This window comes from Balearica regulorum, chromosome 2, assembly GCF_011004875.1.
Source record: "Balearica regulorum gibbericeps isolate bBalReg1 chromosome 2, bBalReg1.pri, whole genome shotgun sequence".
In the NCBI taxonomy this organism is placed as follows: Eukaryota; Metazoa; Chordata; class Aves; order Gruiformes; family Gruidae; genus Balearica; species Balearica regulorum.
Window position 1 is genome coordinate 24,565,137 of NC_046185.1, and position 21,433 is coordinate 24,586,569.

General features: G+C 47.2%; 1 protein-coding gene across 1 annotated transcript; it reads right to left on the bottom strand.

The window, feature by feature from the left end:
- Positions 1-7,950: 7,950 nt before the first annotated feature.
- On the bottom strand, positions 7,951-15,295 carry KCNS2 (potassium voltage-gated channel modifier subfamily S member 2). Its single transcript, XM_075743634.1, has 2 exons — positions 14,563-15,295; positions 7,951-13,927 (listed from the first exon to the last, which is right to left on the bottom strand). Exon 2 carries the CDS (start codon positions 13,888-13,890, stop codon positions 12,457-12,459), a length of 1,434 nt encoding a protein of 477 aa, XP_075599749.1. The 5' UTR covers positions 13,891-13,927; positions 14,563-15,295; the 3' UTR covers positions 7,951-12,456.
- Between the last annotated feature and the right edge of the window lie 6,138 nt (positions 15,296-21,433).

The following is a 21,433-nucleotide window of genomic DNA, read 5'->3' on the forward strand; positions in this document are numbered from 1 at the left end:
CAGTGCATGGGAAGTCTTCACAGACCTCCTTTACTTGGGCATACTAGCAGGCATTTGCAGCTTTGGGTGCCCCTTTGGTTTTCTGGTGTAATGAGAACAAGCAGAATGTACGCTGTACAGCTTCTGTAACGCGCTGTTTTATCAGTGTGATATGATGAGGGTTACATTTTCTTTTTAAGTGTATATGTGGTTATAAAACTACTTTAAAAGACCTTATGATGCGACGAAGGGTTTTTATTGCTTTGCTGAATGTAAGTATTAAGGGCTCCAGCTTACGGCGGCATTTCTTTCTGTACTTCCAAAGGCGATGATGGATGTTCTGCAAGGTCATACAGCTGGCTGGGAAATTGGCTTTGGGGTATTTCTATATAATGCTCTGGTGCAGCAGCATTATGCCCACTGTTGCCAGTGGAAGCCTTGGAGAAGACAAGTCCTGGGTAGCACGTGGTGTTTCTCACCGTTGAGTTGTGCCAGGTGAAGTGATGGCTTAATCTTTTGGGGGAAAGGCAAAATTACATTGATGGTTCGATGTGAAGTCATTAAGCTGCACCTGGGGACTTGCCCTGTTAAGTTTGTTTTAAAGTACCTTTTCACAAATGTATTTCTCCTGTTTCGTGTATTTGTTATGGAAAGGGACTGCCATTTACGTGGTGTGCTCTCATCCTTTTGTTTTGTTTTAATTTGTTAAGGTGTTTAAAGAATATTTGAAAATTCCCTGTGTTTTGCTGCTTCTCTTCCCCCTGCTCAGGAAGATGAATGTGGGCGTTACTTTTAAAAGCATCCCCTGAGCCAAGTGTTCTTGGGACATCGTGCACAAATGCAGGTGTCAGCGGCAGCTTTTGTTCTCCTCTTCTATTCAGAGATCACTGAAGTAAAGTCTCGGCTGTCCTGTTTTCCCTTCAGTTGAAAATATGGCATGTTCAGATTCTAACCAAATCTTTCTCTTTCAGAGTATTTGTCAGTCCCAGACAGACTAGATACTAGGTACTTTTTTCCGTTGCTTGCTTCACAAATCCCTCAGGATAGACTCATGCTTAGTTTCACTGGGCCTTAGAGAGTCTTCTAGGTTAGAGAAGAGCTATATTTGTCACAGAAACAGGAAGAAAGAAATCACTAAAAAAAAATTTCTTTGGGGAGAAAGGAGAAAGCACATGGCACTTGTACCTGGCCAGGTTGCTCGTGAGGGTAACTATGGATGTGAGGAAAAAAAGAGTTGGCTGACAAAAGCAAATCAGGTAGTCATCTGTGTAGCTTGCTGTTCTACCTCACTGTTTCACATCTGATTTTTCTTCCATTCATGTTTATTGTCTTTTATGTTTGCACTTTATTTACTCAATTGCCACTTTTGAAAATAGAAGTTTTAATTTTTAAAAATTTTATTAATGGAAACATGCCATAACAGTGCCAAGTAAATAAACATGGGAACAGACCCAGTCAAAGTCACTGTAAGGGTAGAGTTTTCTCCTCCCCTGCTCCTTTCTGGGGCCGTGGAGAGTTTTGACTGCAGATGACGTTTCTCTCTGACATCCACGCTGTAGCCCTGGGCAGGCGTGAATGGAGGTGGTTCTAGCAAGAGGGCTGAGCGAGCTGTGCACCTACGCAGGGTGTTGTGGAAGTGTCATGCCCTGCTGGGAACCGCTCTCCCCCTCCTCCTCTCCCTCCCCTGCTGTAGGGGGGCACTGGCTGCAAAGCGTGAGGAAGCGGCACGAAGGGGTGGGTACCGCTTTGCCAAGAGACTTGGCAGCAATCTGGAAGCTGTTGATTGGCATCAGGGTAGCGCTATGCTCAAACCAATGCCTGTGGTCTTGCAGGAGCCAGCTCCTCGGCTCAGGGACAAGGTCACGCCGCGGTGGCAAATGGCTTTTGATGCAGCTTTGCTTTGTTGGCAGGAGTGCAGCATGGCCGTGGCCCCCCATGCAGAGGCAGGGATGCCCACAAAAAGGTATTTGAAAATCACGTTTAACCCTCGGAAAGGAAAAAGTTCCTTGTGTCCATTTTTATATTGATGTACAACAAATGTTTTGTGGCCCTTAGGAAATAGTCTCAGTGCAGTGGAAGAGTCTGTGTAATTGCATCTGCTGATGATCGCTCCGTGCCCTACGCCAGGACGTTTCTTCCTCCAGCAGCACCATCCCTCGGCCTCCCGAGTTCTTACTGTCAGCGCTGGCTTTAGCTTTGATGGAAGTGATGGTGGGACCAGGAAATTTTCATGTGCTGTAGGCAAACAGCCAGAGTTCTCGCCTGGTGTTGGTACTTGTTCAGTGTGACCAGGCCTTTCTAAAGGCCACAGAAAATTCAGAGGGGATAAACTGGGCGATAAGCGGGGAGCTGCCTGGAGCCAGGCAGCAGGAGAGCACTGGCAGGAATTAAACTAATCTGGTTCTGGGCCCAAATGCTGGGTTTCTGTCTGTCGCAATGGGGGAAAACGTTAATGGTATTTACTTGTGCACTGCAAACCCCAGCGACCTTCAAATTTTTTTTCTTTAGGTGTCACAACTTCAGAAATCAAATTTGTAAATATATACGGCCATATGCTACTGTATCTGGGTATATGTTTCTCTGTCAAATTAATTAAACTGTATGCTCTTTACTAAAGACCTGCACTTTTCTCCCTGTGGATATTTCTTCTGAGGACAGATATTTTATGTTACAGTATCTCTCCCTAGCCAAGTCCCAGAGAGCAACGTATCCCTCCTAGTCCCGTTTCTCCCCGCAGGGGCAGCATGTGGAGCTGACGGGTGTAACTGTTCTCTGGCTGTACACAGGCGTGTGCCGGCACACACACAAACACCCCCCTGTACCTCTTACTCGTCCGCTCGTTCCCTCGGTGCCACTGGAAGGACCGATGCACGGGAAGGCGGCTGTGGCCCTCAGATGTTTGTAACGCTACTTTTCCCCCTCTTCAGATCTTTCTGCTGCTTCACACTCCTCCTGGGCTTCCAAAGCCTGCATGGTTACTGTTAAGGAGAAACTCACAGCCAATACATCAAAGAGGGAGACCAAAAGCTTTTGATTTGATTTATCTGACACTAAGCCTTTAGTGTGATGCATCAATTGATATTTCATTTTTATTGCAGTACAACGGGGTATACAGGCTTAACAGCAAGAGGTGTCCTTTTGATCTCTCATCGCACGTGAAAACAGGTGTCATAGTCCAGAGATTATGGAGGTCAGAGATTATTTGAAGAAGGATTAAGTAGAGTTACCATTTTTCTTAGCAACCATATCCAGAAGCATGAGATTCTTTTTAAAATGCAGGCCTTACTTCAGGCTGTAGATAAGTCATATTTGTTTGTCATATACCAGTTTTCCCTGCTGAAACTGTGGAAGAAGACTAGAATTTTTCAGTGTTTTGTATTAAAAAATGCAGAAACAAATCAAACTCTGTACTTATAAATACAATTAATAAAATAACTTTTCCTGAGTCTTCTAAAATCCAGGGAAAGTTTTGTTTTGGTGTTGCTGTTAGTTGATCTTTACAGAATAAAGTTCTTGTGACCATCCAGAAAATAATGGGGTGACTGTATTAATGTTCAACACTGCACTGATTTATATACAGGTATAATTGCTTAATCCAAACCCGATTTACCTCTGAAAGTGAACAGAAGTCTCCAACACAGTAAGTGCTGGTTCAGTATTTCAGTAAATACAGCTGAAATGTTGCTCCGACTCATTCCAAGAGTGTCTCTCATCCCCTTAGAAACTCTAAAACATCCAGAAGTAATTTGGTAACCCACTATGTGTATGTGCTAGAAAATGTCGGTGGACTGTATACCTGTTGTATTTTTTCAGCACCCATCTTGCTAAGGAAGCACATCCACCACTGATGGCTCAGCTTTTCCAGAAACACATCAGGTTTTCGGGCTGCTTATATTCCACAATGTAACAGGGCTGAAATTGATGGCAATAGTGTTGTGTTAGATTCGATAAACCTATTTCTCCTAGTTAGTGTAATTATAACTCTTCTGTTGCCACTCAGATGTTTAAACAGTTCCCAAATATGTAATTATTGGGATAAATAAGGAAGTGACGATTTCTAGGATCATAGGACCAGCAATACAGTAGCTACACATCCCAACAATTAATGCAAATTTATTCCAAGAGTGGGTATAAGTTTGAAGCCTTTCGAATGTGGTTAACATTGATTTATTCAGCCCATCAACTGGCACAATTTCAATACATCTCATAGCACTTATCTGCAGTTACTGCCTCCGCAAAAAGCACGACAGTTAGGTTCTATCTTGCAGCTGAAGTAGGAGGAAGTCTTATTAGCAGAGCATTTGACTAATATTTTATTTTGTAGACAGATGCCAAACTAAAGTGTTTAGTTCAGCTCTTCGCTCTAGAACGAGGAACGGCGATTCAGTCACGTTTAAGAAAGATTACTGCTGTGTTTCTGAGCCGTCTTCCAGCTCCTGTCCTGGTCAACGGACACGAGGCTGCTCAGGGCTGAACGTGCTCCGTCCTGCAGACCCAAGCGGCTGTGCGTCCCCTCAGCACAGCAAGCCCCAGAAGCTACACGGCCTCGGCCTCGCTTCCCGGACACTTGCTTACTCGCTTGCCCCCCAGAACGCCGCAGGGCTGCCAGCTTCGTGTTTGGAGCTCCCTGTTGCTGACCCACGTGAGGGGAGGTGATGCCTAACACCCTTGGCTGTGCTTAAGGATGTGGGAATCTAAACTTTGGGAAGCTGGCCTCGGATGTTCAGTCCAGACCTCTAAATTAAACCACACAAGACACGGCTGTCCTGTGCACTTTGTAAGCAAAGAATCTGAATGCTCTTCCAGCTGCAGCTTTGCCTTCCGTTCGGGTTTATTCATTTTCTTTTCTAGACTGTATAGGATTAACATTTTATTTTAAAAGCCCAGAACCCAACTAGACTGATCTCCTGTTCCCCATGGCTTTTTTCTCACCTTCTCTAGCAGGACTGAGAGATGCATTTTGCTTTTTTTTTAATTGAGCTCTGTCAGGAAGGAAAGCTGTCAGATATCCCGGATATCTTGTTTCAGGAAACGTTGTCTGTTAAAGCATGTAGCCTTTTTCTTCTATATTCTTGGTATGTCTAGACTGACCTCGCTCTGAATCCAAAGGGATTCTTAAGAAAATCAAATGCACCTAGAAACACCTGCCACCTCCTGTTCCCAGCATGATTCCCATCTCTTGGCATGTTAAATGGTTTCAGCACTTTGAGGCTCCTGCCAGGGGTGAGGGAGCGCATTCGTATTTTTGTGTGCTGGCGGATGGGCCAGTGCTGTGTAACAACTCGCACAAAGAGGTGTCTTCTGTGCTCCCCAGTGCCCTGGCAGCACTGGGGAGAGCTCCAGTACTGTTCCAGTTTATGGCGCTTGGGGAACACGAGAGCCAGGAGTGGGGCTGCCCTCACTAACAGAAGCGTAAGGAAGGCTCGGTGCATTTTTGCCACTAAAAGCATAAGCAAAATTGCGCTATATTTATAAAGCATTTCCAGTACCGCAGCTGAGAAGTCCCATGCAAAAACCAACTGTCAGATCTGATAGCTCACCTGCCAGGCTGAATATGAACGGATCAGAGAAGGAGCTGCATCCTGACTTTGGCAGTTGGAGATGTTCCTGCCGTAGGGTCCTGCCTCGCCTCTCTGCTGACCGTGCCGGAGAGGAGGAGGCGCGTGCGGGGGAATCGTACGGGGGTGACCTGCTCTTCCTGCAGGCGCTTGCAAGTGGCACCAGCCTCTTTCCAGGTTTCAGCTGTCGTCTTTAAAGTGTGCTCCCACGGGGAATACCAAGAGCCACTTCACCAGAGAAAAATGCATCCAGGGCTTCTTCCTTCGGGTTTTCAGGGTAGGGATCAAAATGTTAGAAAGGGATCATACTAACAGCGACAGAGGGAATCTGTGCCTTGGTGTGGAAAGAAGAAAGAAAGAAACTGCACAGAGAATGGATTTTTCCCCAAAGTAAACCACATTTTTGATGTGTCATCTTTTGCCATACTTGGAAAACCTAACATACGGAGGTGCTAGCCCATGATCTGGAGTGCCTAGGCACTGGTACAATACAAATAAATTAGAATTTATCGGTAATTAAATGGCTGGTCATTAAAAGGGCTACGCTAGGGTCTTGATGTTCAGAACATTTCCTAGAATGGGAAGGAACATGAATTTCAAAAATAGCATAGTAATTTAAAAGGACAATTTCCACTGAAAGTTGGTGGGATTGACGTTCCTAAGTCAGGAGCTCCAACCATTCATTTTGCTGCTACGACCCCACCACATCACCTGTTCATCCTATGTCGTGGGGGCTGCAGGAATAGCCACATCAGGAATGGCAAACAGATAGAGAGGATGAAGCAAGAGGTACAGGACTTAAGTTGGGCAGAGCAGTGGCTGCCGGTGAGCAAACCATGATGTTTGAGTACCACTAATCATCCAAATGTGGTTAAAAGTTTTTTTTGAAGGTCAACAGTGGAACAGTCTGCTCAGAACTACCCAGCCTTGTGCACCACGCAGAGTGCCTGCGCCTGTGGTGACCACAAGCAGATGTTGGACCGTGCATCTGAAAGCGGACAGCTCTCTGAGGGTGCTTTAGATAGCTAAAAGAAATTGGCAGATTTATAGCAGACTTTGTCCAATCTCAAAAAAACTTAGTCCTGTTTATTACTGAACAGGGTTCCTTGAGAAGCCAAACCCCATTGGTACCCTGAAAGAAAAAAAAAAAAAAATTGAGTGGGAGGTGCTGATGTTTCTTCTACACTTCTGTGAAGCTGAAGTGTTGGATTTGTGCCACTGCCTCCTATAGCCAGGTGCACGCGTTTATCCAAGTGAGGACTTGCATGATTTAGGGTTGTGTGTAAAGGGTGAGGCGATGTCAGGCAAACAAATTTCTGCAGTGTCCAGTGGGAGGTCAGTTTGAGTCTCAACACCTGTGAGACGATTCTCCACCCTCTGTACTAGCTGGAGAAATAAATACCAGAGTCAGAGCTTTGCCAGCGGTGTCACGCTATCTTGGGAAACATTGTCTAGACTGTTTGGAGGTTGCCTCTTCCAGTTGACAACCCATAATTTTATATATGAGAGGTGAAGAGATTCACAATCCTTAATGAGGGTGATGTTTCTTAACAAACTCAGCAATTGCTCTGAAGGCACAGTCATTGCGGCTGTCTCTGAATCAGCTAGGTAGACAACTGTTGCTTTGGATAATGTATTGCCTGTTGTTGCATTGTTAACCCAGCAAATTATTCTCAGGTGAGAAGCATTGTCTTTTTTTTTTTTTTTTTAAAAAGGAAAAAGGCAGATTCAGTAAAAGATGTTTCAGAAACTGGATGGGAATATTCTTCTAGCCCTGCCTAAATAGTGGGCAACTTGAAAATATGTTACAGGAGATCAAATGAATTTCTGGTGTAACTTAATGGGAAGCCAGGTGCAGAAATTGGGAAAAAAAAAAAAAGAAAAAAAAAAGAAGAAGAACATGATGAGAAAAGAATAGTTCTGGCACAACACCTCACTGAGGGATATGAGTGGTGACTGTGCATTGAATGTTGTTTGAAAGTACCATCAAAGGTAGATAAAAGTCAGGAATATCGTGAGGGGAAGTGGATAACTAGCACAGGGAGAGCAGTTACTCCAGGGGCTTTCTGCTGCTTATATGTGCACAGCTGGGGCCTCTAAGGATGGGGGGTGTTTTGGAAGAGATGAAAGGTCATGTCAAGTTGATTTAGCACCTACAAGTGCTATTGGTATGCTGCTTAGTCCCTAATCTGTGAGGTAGAGAACAAGAAGCTTGTGCTATTTGCTTAACTGAAAAATATGGGTTTCCCCACCACCACCAATTAAGAGCATTTCTAAAAATAGAAATCTAGCTTGATGTACATGTTTAAAAGAAACTTATCTTCTCAATGAGAACCAGGCTTCTCTGATTATACTATATTCTCAGAATAGCCTGAAACTTAAATCAGTTCTTAATCCCTGGTCAAATATGCTTTTCTATGCATTTAATTTCCATTTTGTGTCACAAAGCTGAGTTCTTGGGTGTGTTATACACTACTGGGACAAGAAATGCAGTACAAAGAGCACCAGATACAGTAGTTCCCTGCAGTCTCGTAAAGTCCTGTACAAACAGGTACAAATACTAGAGGTGTTAAAGTTGGAAAATTAAATGCGAAGTTCTTTGTTTTTAAGTTTGCAATGTGAAGTAGCTCATGCTATATATAATATGTGAGGGCAAAACACTCTGCTTTCAAAATGGATAAAATAGTCTGCAGGGAAAGAGAGAATTAGCAACTGACGAAAGTAAGTGAATAATAAACCAGGCAATAATACAAAATCTGAACATACATAAAAAGCTTAATCACAATCTATATATAGATTTTGCATCTCAGGAAAATAATGTAACATATTGCTTCTCAAGGACATCTCCGACTCTCATAATAGCCTGGAGTTGTACTAGAAATCAAGATTCTGTAACAGTTTATTCCTGGCAATAAAGTAAGTTGCCTCATTTGAAATATTACCATAATCCTCATTTAAGCAATTCAAAGCTCTCAGCTGAAAGAGTAGCAGCGGCGTTTTCACCGATGCCAAGAAGGTGACTGTCACAAGGTGGGGGAGCACATGCCAAGTGCAATGTTCTTCGTTAAAATGTACATCCGTAGCAAGCAGATTTCTGACCACAACCATTTTCAAGTTTCAAACACTGGAGAAATTAGGCCAATTAGTCCTCTCATCCTTCATTGCTGACCCGCTGGTTTATAGAAGGGAAGATGCCCTGCTCTTACCAAACAGTGATTTAAGAAATCTAGCAGAAGCGCTGACTACTCGAAAAGTAAACCCACCTCTTCTCCTCACTGAGGCTTTGGAGAGATGAACTTTTCCTTCAAAGTGTAAACATTTTTCTGTCACTTTTACTTAATGAGATGATGATTCTCAGCACTTACAGGACTGAGCCTAGAATAGAGGTTACTTCATAAAATGGCAGGAAGGGTGTGCCTCATTCTTCCTTACCTAGATATTTTGGGGGAGCTAAGACAACATTACTTGAATCAGAATAATTGTTATCCTCCTCAGTGAAAAATTGTTAGTTGTAAGCAAATGTTAAAACTGCTGTACAAAGGGATACAATACTGTACAAGGCTGGCTCAAACAGATTAAATCTAAGCAGAAGTAATGCAGAAAAAAAGCCTACATCACCTAGGATGGTCAGGGGAACACGACTTGCAAAAAGAAAACTAAAAGGAAGCTTGGCAGGTATAATCCCGTGAAAATAAGCACATAAGGGCATGGGGTTGCTGTCTATAAATACACCACACATGCAAACACTAAGAGGAAAATGAAATACTTAAGCTAAAGAGCAATGGTGGCATGAGAAAAAAAAAAAGGCCATTAATTAAATTATGCTAAAAGTCGCACAAGCCTTGGAGAGCAGCGCAGCTCTGGAATGCTCTTCCAGAGGAGGGGGGAGCAAAATCTGACTATTTTTAACATGGAGTTAGTTAAGTTTATGAAGGGAATTCCTGTGTACTGTGTAAAGTCATTGTCGTGATGATATGAACATATTAAATTTCAGTACTTTATTTACTTAGTGTCTTTGATCCAAAGCACTTATATAAAAAAGCAATAATGAAAATTCCTTTCAACCAGTACAATAAAAGTCATAATTCCTTGGGGTATTTCATTTTCTTTAGTAAAACGCAATTTGGACACATTCCATTCAATATTTGCAGAAATGACAGAACATCGGCTCTATGAATAATAATAAATCTAGAACGTAAGATAAGCTATAGGTTATTGAAATGATGTGTTGCAAAGTTTGGGTCCAACCTTTGCAATGCTAAACCAGCAACAGCTGAGGGAATTTGTGATTCTTTGGCAAGTTTACAGGTCTCTTCAAATAACTGCCCCGAAAGTCATTGGTTTTCAACTCTGTGAATCTACTGCTTGTGAAACGGAGATAAAACCACTGCTCGGAGCTGGATTCTCTGCAGGCCCCCAACCAACAGACCTAGCTAGAACTGCAGTGTCCTTGACGTCAGCGGGAGCGTTTGCCACCCTTGCAGCACATAACTGGACCGGAGCGTATGATGTGCTGCACAGGCCCATCTCTTCCTTCCCTTATTTCTTTCATGGTATTTCAATCCAACGGGCAACCCAGTGCTGTGCTGCGTTTTGGGCGGGTGTTTGTAGGTGTATGATAGTTTACACACGTGCAATATGAAGCAGGGACAAGACTATTGAATTTATGCCTATGACCCAGCAGAGAACTTGAACCAGCCCTCCAGAAGTGAAAACCTTAGCAAAATGTTTCAAGTTTGGACACCCAATTTGGGTTATCTAGGTCCACCTTCAGGGCCACATATATGGCTCTTCAGTTTTCAGGGACAGCAAGCAACCTCTTGCCTATTGACTTTATAATTTGTGCAGGCTATGTTGAAATCTCCGAGTTTTATTTTGTAAGGTTTGAAAGGACCTGCTTCCCTCACACTTCATGGCCTAAATCAACTACTAACTGACGTGAGGGGAGGGTGTTCAAAGGAAATGGGGTGTGTGTGTGTAAAATTATTTCACAGTATTCTGTGATAGATCACTGGGCATACAGGAATCTGATCCTGGGTGCTCAGCTTTCTGGTTGTAGGTGGAGCTGATAGAGCAACAACATCAAAAGATCCAGACCAGATGGCAACCTCTAATAGCCTAAAAAAGGGAATTACCTATTCATACCGTATTTGCTTTACTCTGCCAGGTGGGACACTTTAGTTTAGGTGTGGTATACAAACACAGGCTTTCAAACATGACAATTTTAGCTTTTGTATTTTAACTTCTCTTCTAATTTATTTTCTGAACCTCTCTAGTCCTCACAAGTAAAAAGAAGAAAGTAAAATAATGAATTGGAACATTTTATGTAATAAATGGGATGGAAAACCAGCAGGATCTGAAGAGAAATGCTGTCCTGCCCACTGAGTGCCAGCAGTTTGGTTTATAGCACAGGTCCCTGGAAGTATAAAGAGAGGGAAGCAGTGGCTTCTGCCTGTTGGCTACAAGTGTTTCATCTCTGGACAATTACGTAAAGGAAGAGGCTGAGCACTCAAAAAAAAAGTTTATGCAGATTCATGATTACTCTTGAAAACTCAGATAATCTGTTCTCTCACTTCTTCTTTTTTTTTTTTTTTTTTTTTTTAAAAAAAAAGTACAGGCCAGCCCTTGAAAGGATTTGTATCAACTACGTCACAGAAGCAGGTAGGAGGATCTGCCCACAGTGTGTGCAGTTTTAAGCTCTTTTTCTTTATCTGTTCCTTTCTTAGGCCGTTATACTCTTCCTTAACTGTAAGCTGTGAGTTCCTTTCTGAGGGGAAATGTGGCTTACAGGGTTGGGGGTTTTTCCTTAGTTTCCTTGGCAAAAAGCTTAATGGCAGAAAGATTAATGGAATTGTCTGCCATCAACACCTGCTTTCAAGCTTTCCTGATAAAATTAGATTTTATATCTCAGCATCACATATGGCATCTTTATAATTAGTCTTTTTGTGGTATATGAATGTCAGTTCCTAAAATGCTGCCTGTACTGTTCATGTGGGAATATTTCGCTTCATTAAACAAATCCAAGTTTTTCATTGGAGCTTCTAATTGTTGAAAACCCACGTTTTTGTGTGTCTAATCTCAGAACCATTTCGATGGACTGAAATACAGCGTATCTTCAGCTTCACTGGAACTGAGCTGCGTGCAGATCACGTCTGGAAATGGAAACCTGAGATGTCTTCATTGGCCTCCATACCTAGAGTCACTCGTGGAAATGTAGTCTTTGAATACACAGCTATCATCTGAAAATGAGGGGTGGGCTTCTTCAGAGGGCTCAACCTAATGTTGGAAACAGAGGTATCTCTATGCTTAGGAGCTACTGAAAAATACTACCATACATAGCATTTCAGAACAGGAACACTCAGTTTTTAACACACATGCTGAAGAGTAAGCCAACTTCCATTGAAACGTGAAGCTCAGAGGTATTTTCAGACATGTGGCGATCAGAATTACCGGTCAGAAAAATGGAGAAGAGCATTCCTGTGTCAGTGATTCACAGGTGATTGTTTTAAACTGCCGTAAAATGTGTGGAAAGTCCTACACTAGTACAGATACCAGTATAGGTGATATGGGACTTTTTTCATTACTCGTGTAGCAGCTGAGAATTTTTATTCCACTTGGGTACGTTCATTTCTCTGCTCGGATGAGGAAATGCACAAAGTAACAGCTCATCACTATACCACTAGCACTAATGTCATGGAAGTCGTAACATTCGTATGGAAAAGTCGGCATTTAGTACCTATGCAACAGGATGAAAATGTGCAAACTGTCAACTTGTTATTGAAATGTCTTTAGTTTCTCAAGTGCAAAGTCAGTGCAGTGTCAGCAACACTAGCCTCTAGGAAAAAAGAAGACAAATAGGAAAACATTCATAAACATAGCTCTTGATAGCTGTCATGCAAACTGCTGTCAAACTCGTACACTAATGCAGTGAATCATTCAGGCTCAGCTCACTGGGGGTACTCCTGCTCATATTGGTAAGACTGGCCATAAGGGATTTAACTTTATAAGCATAATAGTCCCTTAAGTTGACTGACGGAACTTCTTTCATGCCATCACCAAAGTCACAGCTTCTCATGGCACTCTCTAACTGCTTCTGACGCCTATAAAAGTGGGAGAATTTATTGAAGATCAGTGTAATGGGAAGCACTACCACTAGGATACCAGCTAGGATGCATGCAGATGCTGTCAACTTGCCAGCGGTGCTCCCTGGCACAACATCTCCGTAGCCAACTGTGGTCATACTAACGGTAGCCCACCACCAACAAGCAGGGATGGTGGCTAACCCCTCATTCTCTTCCTTCTCAATGGTGTAAGCCACTACTGAGAAAATGGAGATGCCAACAGAGAGGTAAAGTAAAAGAAGCCCCACCTCTCTGTAGCTATACTTCAGGGTGGCTCCAAGAGACCTGAGACCTGTGGAGTGTCTAGCAAGCTTTAAGATGCGAAAGATCCTCATGAGTCTCAGGACTTGCGCAACCCTGCCTAAATTTGCTAAAGTCGGACTACTTTCCACCACCAAGTTGACAATTAAGGTAATATAAAATGGAAGGATAGACATTAGGTCAATCAAATTGAGGGCATGCTTGAAAAATTTTAAAAAGTCAGGCGCTACTGCAAATCTCGCCACCAGTTCAAAAGTGAACCATGCAATACCAAAATGTTCCACGATTTCAAAGCGAGGGTCTTCCCCGGAGTTCCCGTTGCTGTCAACAATCTGAAAGTCTGGGAGGCTGTTCAGGCACATGGTCACGATGGAGCCCAGCACCACCACTATTGAAAGGACACTGAAGATTCGGCTTAAGACTGAGTACCCAGGATTATCCAAAGCGAGCCAGAGCTGCCTCCTGATGTTTCCAAAGGGTTGTTTGTCAAATTTAGAGGCATCGTTGTAGAATGCCAAAATCTCATCAAAAGAAGATGTGGTACTTTCCTGGTCACTTTGTTCCTCCCATTTCTCTTGGTCTGGCTCCATTTTCCTCCCATGATAGCTGTAACTGCAGCAGGAGTCTATAAAGAATTCATTGATTCCCCAGTATTCAATCTCCTGGCTGAAAGAAAACACGCAGAGTTCACCCATCACATGGAGCTTGCCGGTGTTATAAAAATGTAGCACGTAAGGAAAGAGCTCGGGGTTCCTGTCAAAATAAAATTCATTCTTGGTGTCATCGTAGTCGTCACAGAGCTCCAGTATCGACTCCTTTGAGTGGCAGCTCAGCAGTTTTCCCAGCCTGGTCTCGGGGAACCTTAATAATGTGTTGGATCTCATCTTTTTCTTAAAGCCTCCAACATTGATGCTGATCTCATTGTCTTCAAAATTTGCTTCAGATAAAGCCTTCAGACTCTGCCCTGTCATAGTGAGCTCCTTCCAAAGGTGTATAGGGAATGAAAACCTAGGACACAATTGCACAGAAAATCAGCACGATGAACAAATCTACAGCATGTTCACCTATTGATGCTTGCTTTCTTTCTTTTTTTTTCTTTTTCTTTTTTCTTTCTTTTTTCTCTTTCTTTCTCTTTCTTTCTTTTCCTCTCCTTCTCTCCTTCCTCTTCTTTCTTCTCCCCCCCCTTTTCCCCTATTTCTCCTTTTTCCCGTTTCCCCTTTTCCGCCCTTTTCCTCTTTTCCCCCTTTCTTTCTCCCACTTCCCACTGAAGACACCGAGGGCGGCTCCTTTGTTCCCGCTGCAGGCTCCCGTCCCTCCCCGTACCCTTCACCTGGGCTGCGGCTCCTACCAGCACCCCATTACTCACGGTCTTTGTGCCACCGGGGCCGCGCGGACCTTTCCCTCCCTCCCTCCCGCCGCGCCCCGGCCCCGCCAGACGACGACCCCTCTGGGCTGCCGCCGCCCGGGGCCCCTCACCCCGCGGCCGCTCGCCCAGCCGCGCCTCCTCCGAGGGGCCGGAGCCCCTCGCCGCCGCCCCCGCCCAGGGCCCCGCTCTGCCCCGGGGGCGCCACCGCCCCCCGCGCCGTTCGGACCCCCGCCGCGGGGGAGCCGCCTCGCCCCGCTCCGCGCCGCGCCCACCCTACCTGTTCTCTCAGCGGCCGCGGCCCCCCGCCGGCTCGCCCTGCTGCCCCCGGCCCCGGCCCGCCATCGCCGCCGCCCGCGGGGGGCCGCCAGGGCTCGCCTCGCTGCCGCTGCCGGGGCCTCCCCGCTGCCGGTGGGGGGTGCCGGTTTGGGGGGGGGGGTGCGGGTGAGAGGGTGCCGGTGGGGGTGCCGGGGGGATGCCGGGGGGGGGGCTGTGTGCCGGCGGGGGGGTGCCGGTGGGGCAGCCGGTGTCGGGGAAGGCGGCCCCGCCGGCCGCGCGGTGCTGAAGGGACAGCGGCCGCGCGCCGCCCCGCTCAGCGGCGGGAGGCGGCGGCACGCGCGCTCGTCATGGCGACGACCCCCGCGGCTGCCGCCCGCCCCCGCCGCTCCCACTTTCCCCCCGACCCGACCCCGCAGGGCGATCGGGGCCGCCGCCGCGGGACGGCGGCGCGGAGCCGGGCGGCGGCCCCGCTGGCGGGTGGGCGTCCGGCTGAGGGCTGGCGGCCGCGCTGCCCGGCTGAGGAGGGGCGGCCCGGCGGAGCCGGTGTGCCGGCGGTGCCTCCGCTCGCTCGCTCTCGCTCCTGCCCCCGCGCACCGGCGCTGCGCGGGGACGGCAGCGGCGCCGCAAACTCGGGTTTCCTCCCCAACCCCCCCCCCCCCCGATCCTGCCTCACGCCGGCTCCGAGCGGCACAACTTCCCGAGGGGGGGACGCCCACCCACGCCCGCGGTGGCTCTGGGCACCCACGGACCCTCTCCCGAGGGGGCACGCCCACGCACAGCTGCTCACACCTCCCCCCCGCCCCTCACCCTGCCGCCGGGCGGCCCGGGAAGGGGCCGGGGGAGGGGGGTGCCGCTGCCCGCCCCCTCCCGGCCACGGCACAAGCGGGTCCTGCCGCGGTCCCCCACGCTGCACCCACGCTGTGGCGCCTGGGCAGTGTCCCCGCGGGGACTGAAAACACGAAAGATGGGGGCACTCGTCAGAACAATTCGGTGCGAGGAAAGCAGGGCTGCGTGTTGAGGCTGCCCGCCGCCCCCTCAGGCGCCGGCTGGGAACCCCCCGACCTCCCCACACAGCCCTGCCCAGCGATGTCGGCAGGAATGAAATAATCCTGAAGGATCGTTCCCCGAGCCGAGGGGCCTGACCTCCCCGCACTGCTGCTCTCGGCGGGGCAGAGTTTTAGTGCTGGGATAATGTCTAATTACATGGTCTCCGATGGCAGCGTCTCTGCCCACACTGGAGGTGGCTGTGAAGGAATCTCCCTCCTCTCGCTGGGCCCGGCATGAGGCCGAGTTTCCCCGCGGAGAAGCCTGGTCCTGGCAGCGATGGGCAGCAGTGGCAGTCCCTGCGGGCGGGAGCCGGCTGTGCTGCTGACCCAGTCTGAGCAGGTAGCTGGCTGTGCAGAGCACAGATGCTCCGAGACGGGTGCTTTGTACTCGGCTAACCCACACCATCTCTCGCCAGCTGCCCCGTTACCATGTCTCACTCATGATCCCACACATCCAGAGTATGGCTCCTGGAAATGGATTGCTGTCAACGCTTGGTGGGATTGGGGGGTGCAGGAAGGCGATGCCTCCCCGCTTGCTTCCCCCAGCCCTGAGCACTCCAGCTCTACGCATTATCCTCAAACCCTTGGGATGGGGCAGGGGGAGATGGATTATACATCCCAGCTCCAGAGGTACATGAACCCTATTTACAAGACACCCCCCAATATTAAAGAACAGCCCTGTAAGAGCCCAGGTAGCTGAGGGCAGACATGAAGTGGTGCAAGTAAGTCCTGGTGCCTGCCAGCGGCTGGGTTTCCAAGAGCCTGCTCAGCTTTCCTACCTGGGGTGTCATGATCACCCCACCACGTCCCACTGATGCTAGTACTGTGTGTGCCTGGAGCCCCGGCACCTCTGGGGACCCCCTCCCGTGATGGTGTGCATGGACCCATAGCACCCTCAGCCCTCCAGGGATGATGCTTCTTGTAGGCACTGCCCCTGCTTGCCTTTTCTTGGTGGGTGCTTTGCTCTTGCTTTGCTCTCCCAGCAAAGAGTGGGAGCTGCCTCCTGCCTCCCTTTCCCCCCACAGGCCTCTGGTGTGTCCCTCCCTTTGCCACAAATGCCCTGGGTCAGGGCTCAGGGTCCCAGCGTGCTTCACTGCATGTCCAGTGGCATCTCATGGGACGTTGAATCCACATGGAATTATGCACACCAGGCTGCCCTCCTGGCCAGGGAAAGTGCTGCTGCCACTCCGTTCAGTCACCCCAGCTTTTCCTCTGCTGAGAAGGGGAGCACAGGAGACAGAGGCTGCACATAGCAGGGAGGAGGCTTCACAAATGCTGTGGTGACCTGCGCATTTCCCTGTAACAACGGCTTTTCATCTCCAGAGAGGCAGCTCTCCCGCTTTCCAGCGTCAGCACAGTTGTTAGGTTAGTTTGTGACATCCTCCTCCTCTCAGGGCTCTGCTGGTGAACCACTCACTGGGGAGCTCTAATTATACTGGCTTTTAATGCCTGGGGCAAGGGATGTCAGGACACAGGACTGGGAATCACCACGTTGGGATTTCGGAGTTGGATGACCCCCCATGTTCCCTAGGGCTTGGATAAATCACGAAACTTCTCTGCTGTAATTTCCCACTCACCGTTAGGAGAACAAAAATAACTCCTATTCCTTAGTGATGTTGCAAGGAATAGTGAGCTGCTGCTGGTAGTGCATTCAAGTGATGTCTGTGTGTTTTCACCAGCTCTGTGCTATTCTAGGTATCTAGTGGGGGCTTTAAACATATTGAAACATCTTTTGCAAATTTGTAAAAAAAAATATTTTCATCACTTTTCTTTCTTATTCTGAAATTAGATATTTTTTTCCCTAATGCTGTTTTGGAAGAAACTAAGTGGAGATATGTTTAGAGGATTTTCAAGCTTTTATACATTGTTCTCACCTTCTAAGCCACTTGGGCAAGAAAAAGGATTATAGGCAACCTCATATTCATTTTGGGAAATGAATCCGCCTCTGTTCTTATCTTTACCCTGAAAATTCACTGGTCACTTTTCTAACCTGTATTTTCTCATTAAAAGACACAGTGACATTCATACAGATATACTGGAGATATAAACAGCAAAGTAATATAACTGTCTAAGGATACAACTCCCCCCAGTTTAATATAACTGCTCCTGTAATTAGGGCTAATTGGCTCAGCTGGAGCATTTTGCTAATAAGGCTAAAATGCTTCCAGCACCCAAGATAGTAATCCAAAATTCATCTGAATGTTTCTGCAAGGTGTGCACTCTGCTCCACAGTCACACAAGGTTTGTTTCTGACCTAGTGCTTTTGTCTTTCCCAATAGTAAGTGCAAGACAAATTGCTGTGGACACACTATCACCGGTGGGATCCAAGGCAAAAGATCCACTTTGATATGTCAAAAGGAATCAGAGATGTCATTTTTTTGCACAAAATGAGCTTGTGATGTGTCAGATAAGAGCAAATTTTGGGACGCACTAATAATAAATCAAGTAAATATAAAACAACTCTTTGTCTCCACTGCATTGTGTACGCTTCTTGGACCAGGTGAAGACAAAAAAGGAGTGTGAAGATGGGGTTGGGATGGGAAGGAAGTATGAAAGAATTGCCTGTTGTAGTGGGGAGATAAAGGAATGACTTGTATTCCCCTAGGACAATATTACAAAAGCTCAACTAACTTTGGTTCTGCTGGTTACAGTTTTTGACTCTGAGACTCTGTGAGAGAGACTGCGTTTGTTTTATTAGTACCATGTTATTTAAGGAATAAGAGAAGCTGCCAGTGCTGTGCAAAGACCTGGGCTATGTACAGGTGCCCACCGGGGCTGGTCTGGGGCTGGAGACAGATGAACCGCAGTGTGTTTGACGATACACCCTGCTTTGGGGTTGCGGCGACCTGAGCGGTGACAGCACATGGAATTATTGCCGTGCTAGCAACCGACTGGGTGTAGGAAACTGCTGCCTAAGAAGCCACGTCCTTGGACAACATCTCCTGCCTGGTCCCTGTCGGCTGTCGCACCATTACAGCAGCTGTGCTACCCCGCAGTGAGTTTAAGGCTGGCGAGGACATGTGGCACTCTGCTCTGCAGGTGCGATACACCGACAGTTTAGATGCACTGTCAGCTTTGGAAGAAGTGAAACTGCTACGACTACTACTGCTTTTATGGTGTTAATTAAATATTGAACAGGGTCTAAAGGAAGATATGGGACCTAAGTTAATCAGCACTTCCAGAGTGGTAGATAGATTCACTTTTGTACTGGGTTTGTGTGGCAAAGTTTCGGTAGCTGCTAGAAGCTTCCCCTGTGTCTGATAGGGCCAATGCCAGCTGGCTCCAAGACGGACCCGCCGCTGGCCAAGGCTGAGCCCATCAGTGACAGTGGTAGCACCTCTAGGATAACATAGTTAAGAAGGAAAAAAACCCCAACCTACGGGGAGCTTCTGCAGCCAGAGAGAGGAGTGAGAAGATGTAAGAAACTCTGCAGACACCCAGGTCAGTGCAGAAGGAGGGGCAGGAGGTGCTCCAGGCACCAGAGCAGAGATCCCCCTGCAGCCCGTGGTGAAGACCATGGTGAAGCAGGCTGTCCCCCTGCAGCCCACGGAGGAAGGATGAGGGGGTGTAGAGATTCCACCTGCAGCCCATGGAGGACCCCACACCGGAGCAGGTGGAGGCACCCGAAGGAGGCTGTGACCCCATGGGAAGCCCAGGCTGGAGCAAGCTCCTGGGAGGACCTGTGGCCCTGTGGAGAGAGGAGCCCACGCCAGAGCAGGTTTGCTGGCAGGACTTGTGACCCCATGGGGGACCCACGCTGGAGCAGTCTGGTCATGAAGGTCTGCACCCTGTGGAAGAGATCCACACTGGAGCAGTTGGTGAAGAACTGCAGCCCATGGGAAGGACTCACATTGGAGAAGTTCATGGAGGACTGTCTCTCATGGGAGGGACCCCACGCTGGAGCAGGGGAAGAGTGTGAGGAGTCCTCCCCCTGAGGAGGAAGGAGCGGCAGAGACGTGTGACGAACTGACCATAACCCCCACTCCCCGTCCCCCTGTGCTGCTGGGGGGGCGGAGGTAGAAGCCAGGAGTGAAGTTGAGCCTGGGAAGATGGGAGGGGTGGGGGGAGGTGTTTTAAGATTTAATTTTACTTCTCATTGCTCTACTCTGTTTTGATTGATAATAAATTAGATGAATTTTCCTCTAAGTTCAGTCTGTTTTGCCCATGACGATAACTGGTGAGTGATCTCTCCCTGTCCTTATCTCGACCCACAAGCCTTTCGTTATACCTTCTCTCCCCTGTCTAGTTAAGGAGGGGGAGTGACAGAGCGGCTCTGGTGGGCACCTGGCCTCCAGCCAGGGTCAACCCACCACAACTTTGGACTTGAGGACACAACCATCTATTAGGCTGAAGGTGGAACTTCAGTCTGAACTTAATACTTACTGGAAGGTCCCACTCTGGCCCCAGAGCCAGCTTCTAATCTACATTCTTGTTGACCATTTCCTTTTGCTCCAGATGGATTGGAAAAACCTGGAGTCTTAATGTGTTAGTTTAAGATCAATAGATACGACCTGTTTTTCTTTGCAAAGTCTCACAGGCGGCTGGGAGCAAAGCTGAGATCCTCTCGTGACAGCATTCCTACTGCCACAGCTATGGACTGTGGCCAATTGGTGAATATGTTTTAAAGAAATAAAAATATTTTTGCACATAATGCTCATTTAAAACACTGGCAAAGGACTGTTGCAGAATATTACCAAATCTAAAAGAATGAGTAAGTTGAAAATGGATTTACACAAATTCAGAAATATTTATCCAAGTGATCTGTGTACAGGTTGAATTTGAGAAAACCCCTGATCGACACAAAATGTCGCAGAGGAGGGACCCTTCTAAACATGCTTTTTTCTTGCCCCTTCACATCAGCAAGGTAGCTGTTCTCATGAATTTTGTTTGCTGGCAATCTACGGCCAGCTTTTTCTAACTGGAAGTTTAAAGAAAGCTGAGATGAGCCTTGCTGCATGATCTTTTGGCTGGTTTAGAAAGAGCTATGTCAAGCCTTCCATAACCACAGCCAGAAAAGAAGTACCGTTGGATTATGAATCTGCTCGTCCTGCAAGTGCCTTCACTGACATGCCTGCTTTTCTTAGGAGGCAAAGGCTTTGCACAAACTTGTGGCATTTGCAGTATAGAACTGGGGAGGGAGGCGAGTCAAACACTTTAGTAAGCTAGAAGTTTACAAGGCAGTGATAGCAAGGTCTGAAAACTGACCTCCACCGTGATGGCGTGGAACTCCAGTGGGCCACAGAAAGGCCATCTGGCAGCTAAAGAAACTGAACCATGCACTGAACGTGATCTGAACATTTCATTTGGGCTGACAGCACCTCAGCAGAGTGACAAATACTGATCTTTTGCGGTGCGCTGATTGCATGAGCAATGAAGTTTTACACTACAGTGATGACACTGTAGTATTAGACCTTTTGTTGTGAGTTGACCTGCTTAGTCACCGTTGCGCCTGCTCCACCTGATTCTTGACTATGAATGACACATGATCATATTCGCTTTTGCAAGCCCTGGGGGGAGCATTGTCTTCCTTAATTAAATCACCATATCCCAGAATCATGGCGTGCAAGGCAAAAAAGGATCGTTAGATAATTGTGACTTTCTTTTACTATAATTGTAGAATTTCAACCCTCTGTCCCCTACTGAAAACTGATGTCTGAGATGGGTTAAATGAACCACGTCTACAGACCCCACTGACAATATATCGGGGAGCCTGCAGTGAGTATGTTTACATGAGCATGTTACTTTGGATTGGGATTGTGCTTTTGAAGTGACCCTCTTGAGCAGCTCTGCTACCTTGGTTTTGTTTACATTGAGCCTGACAACTAT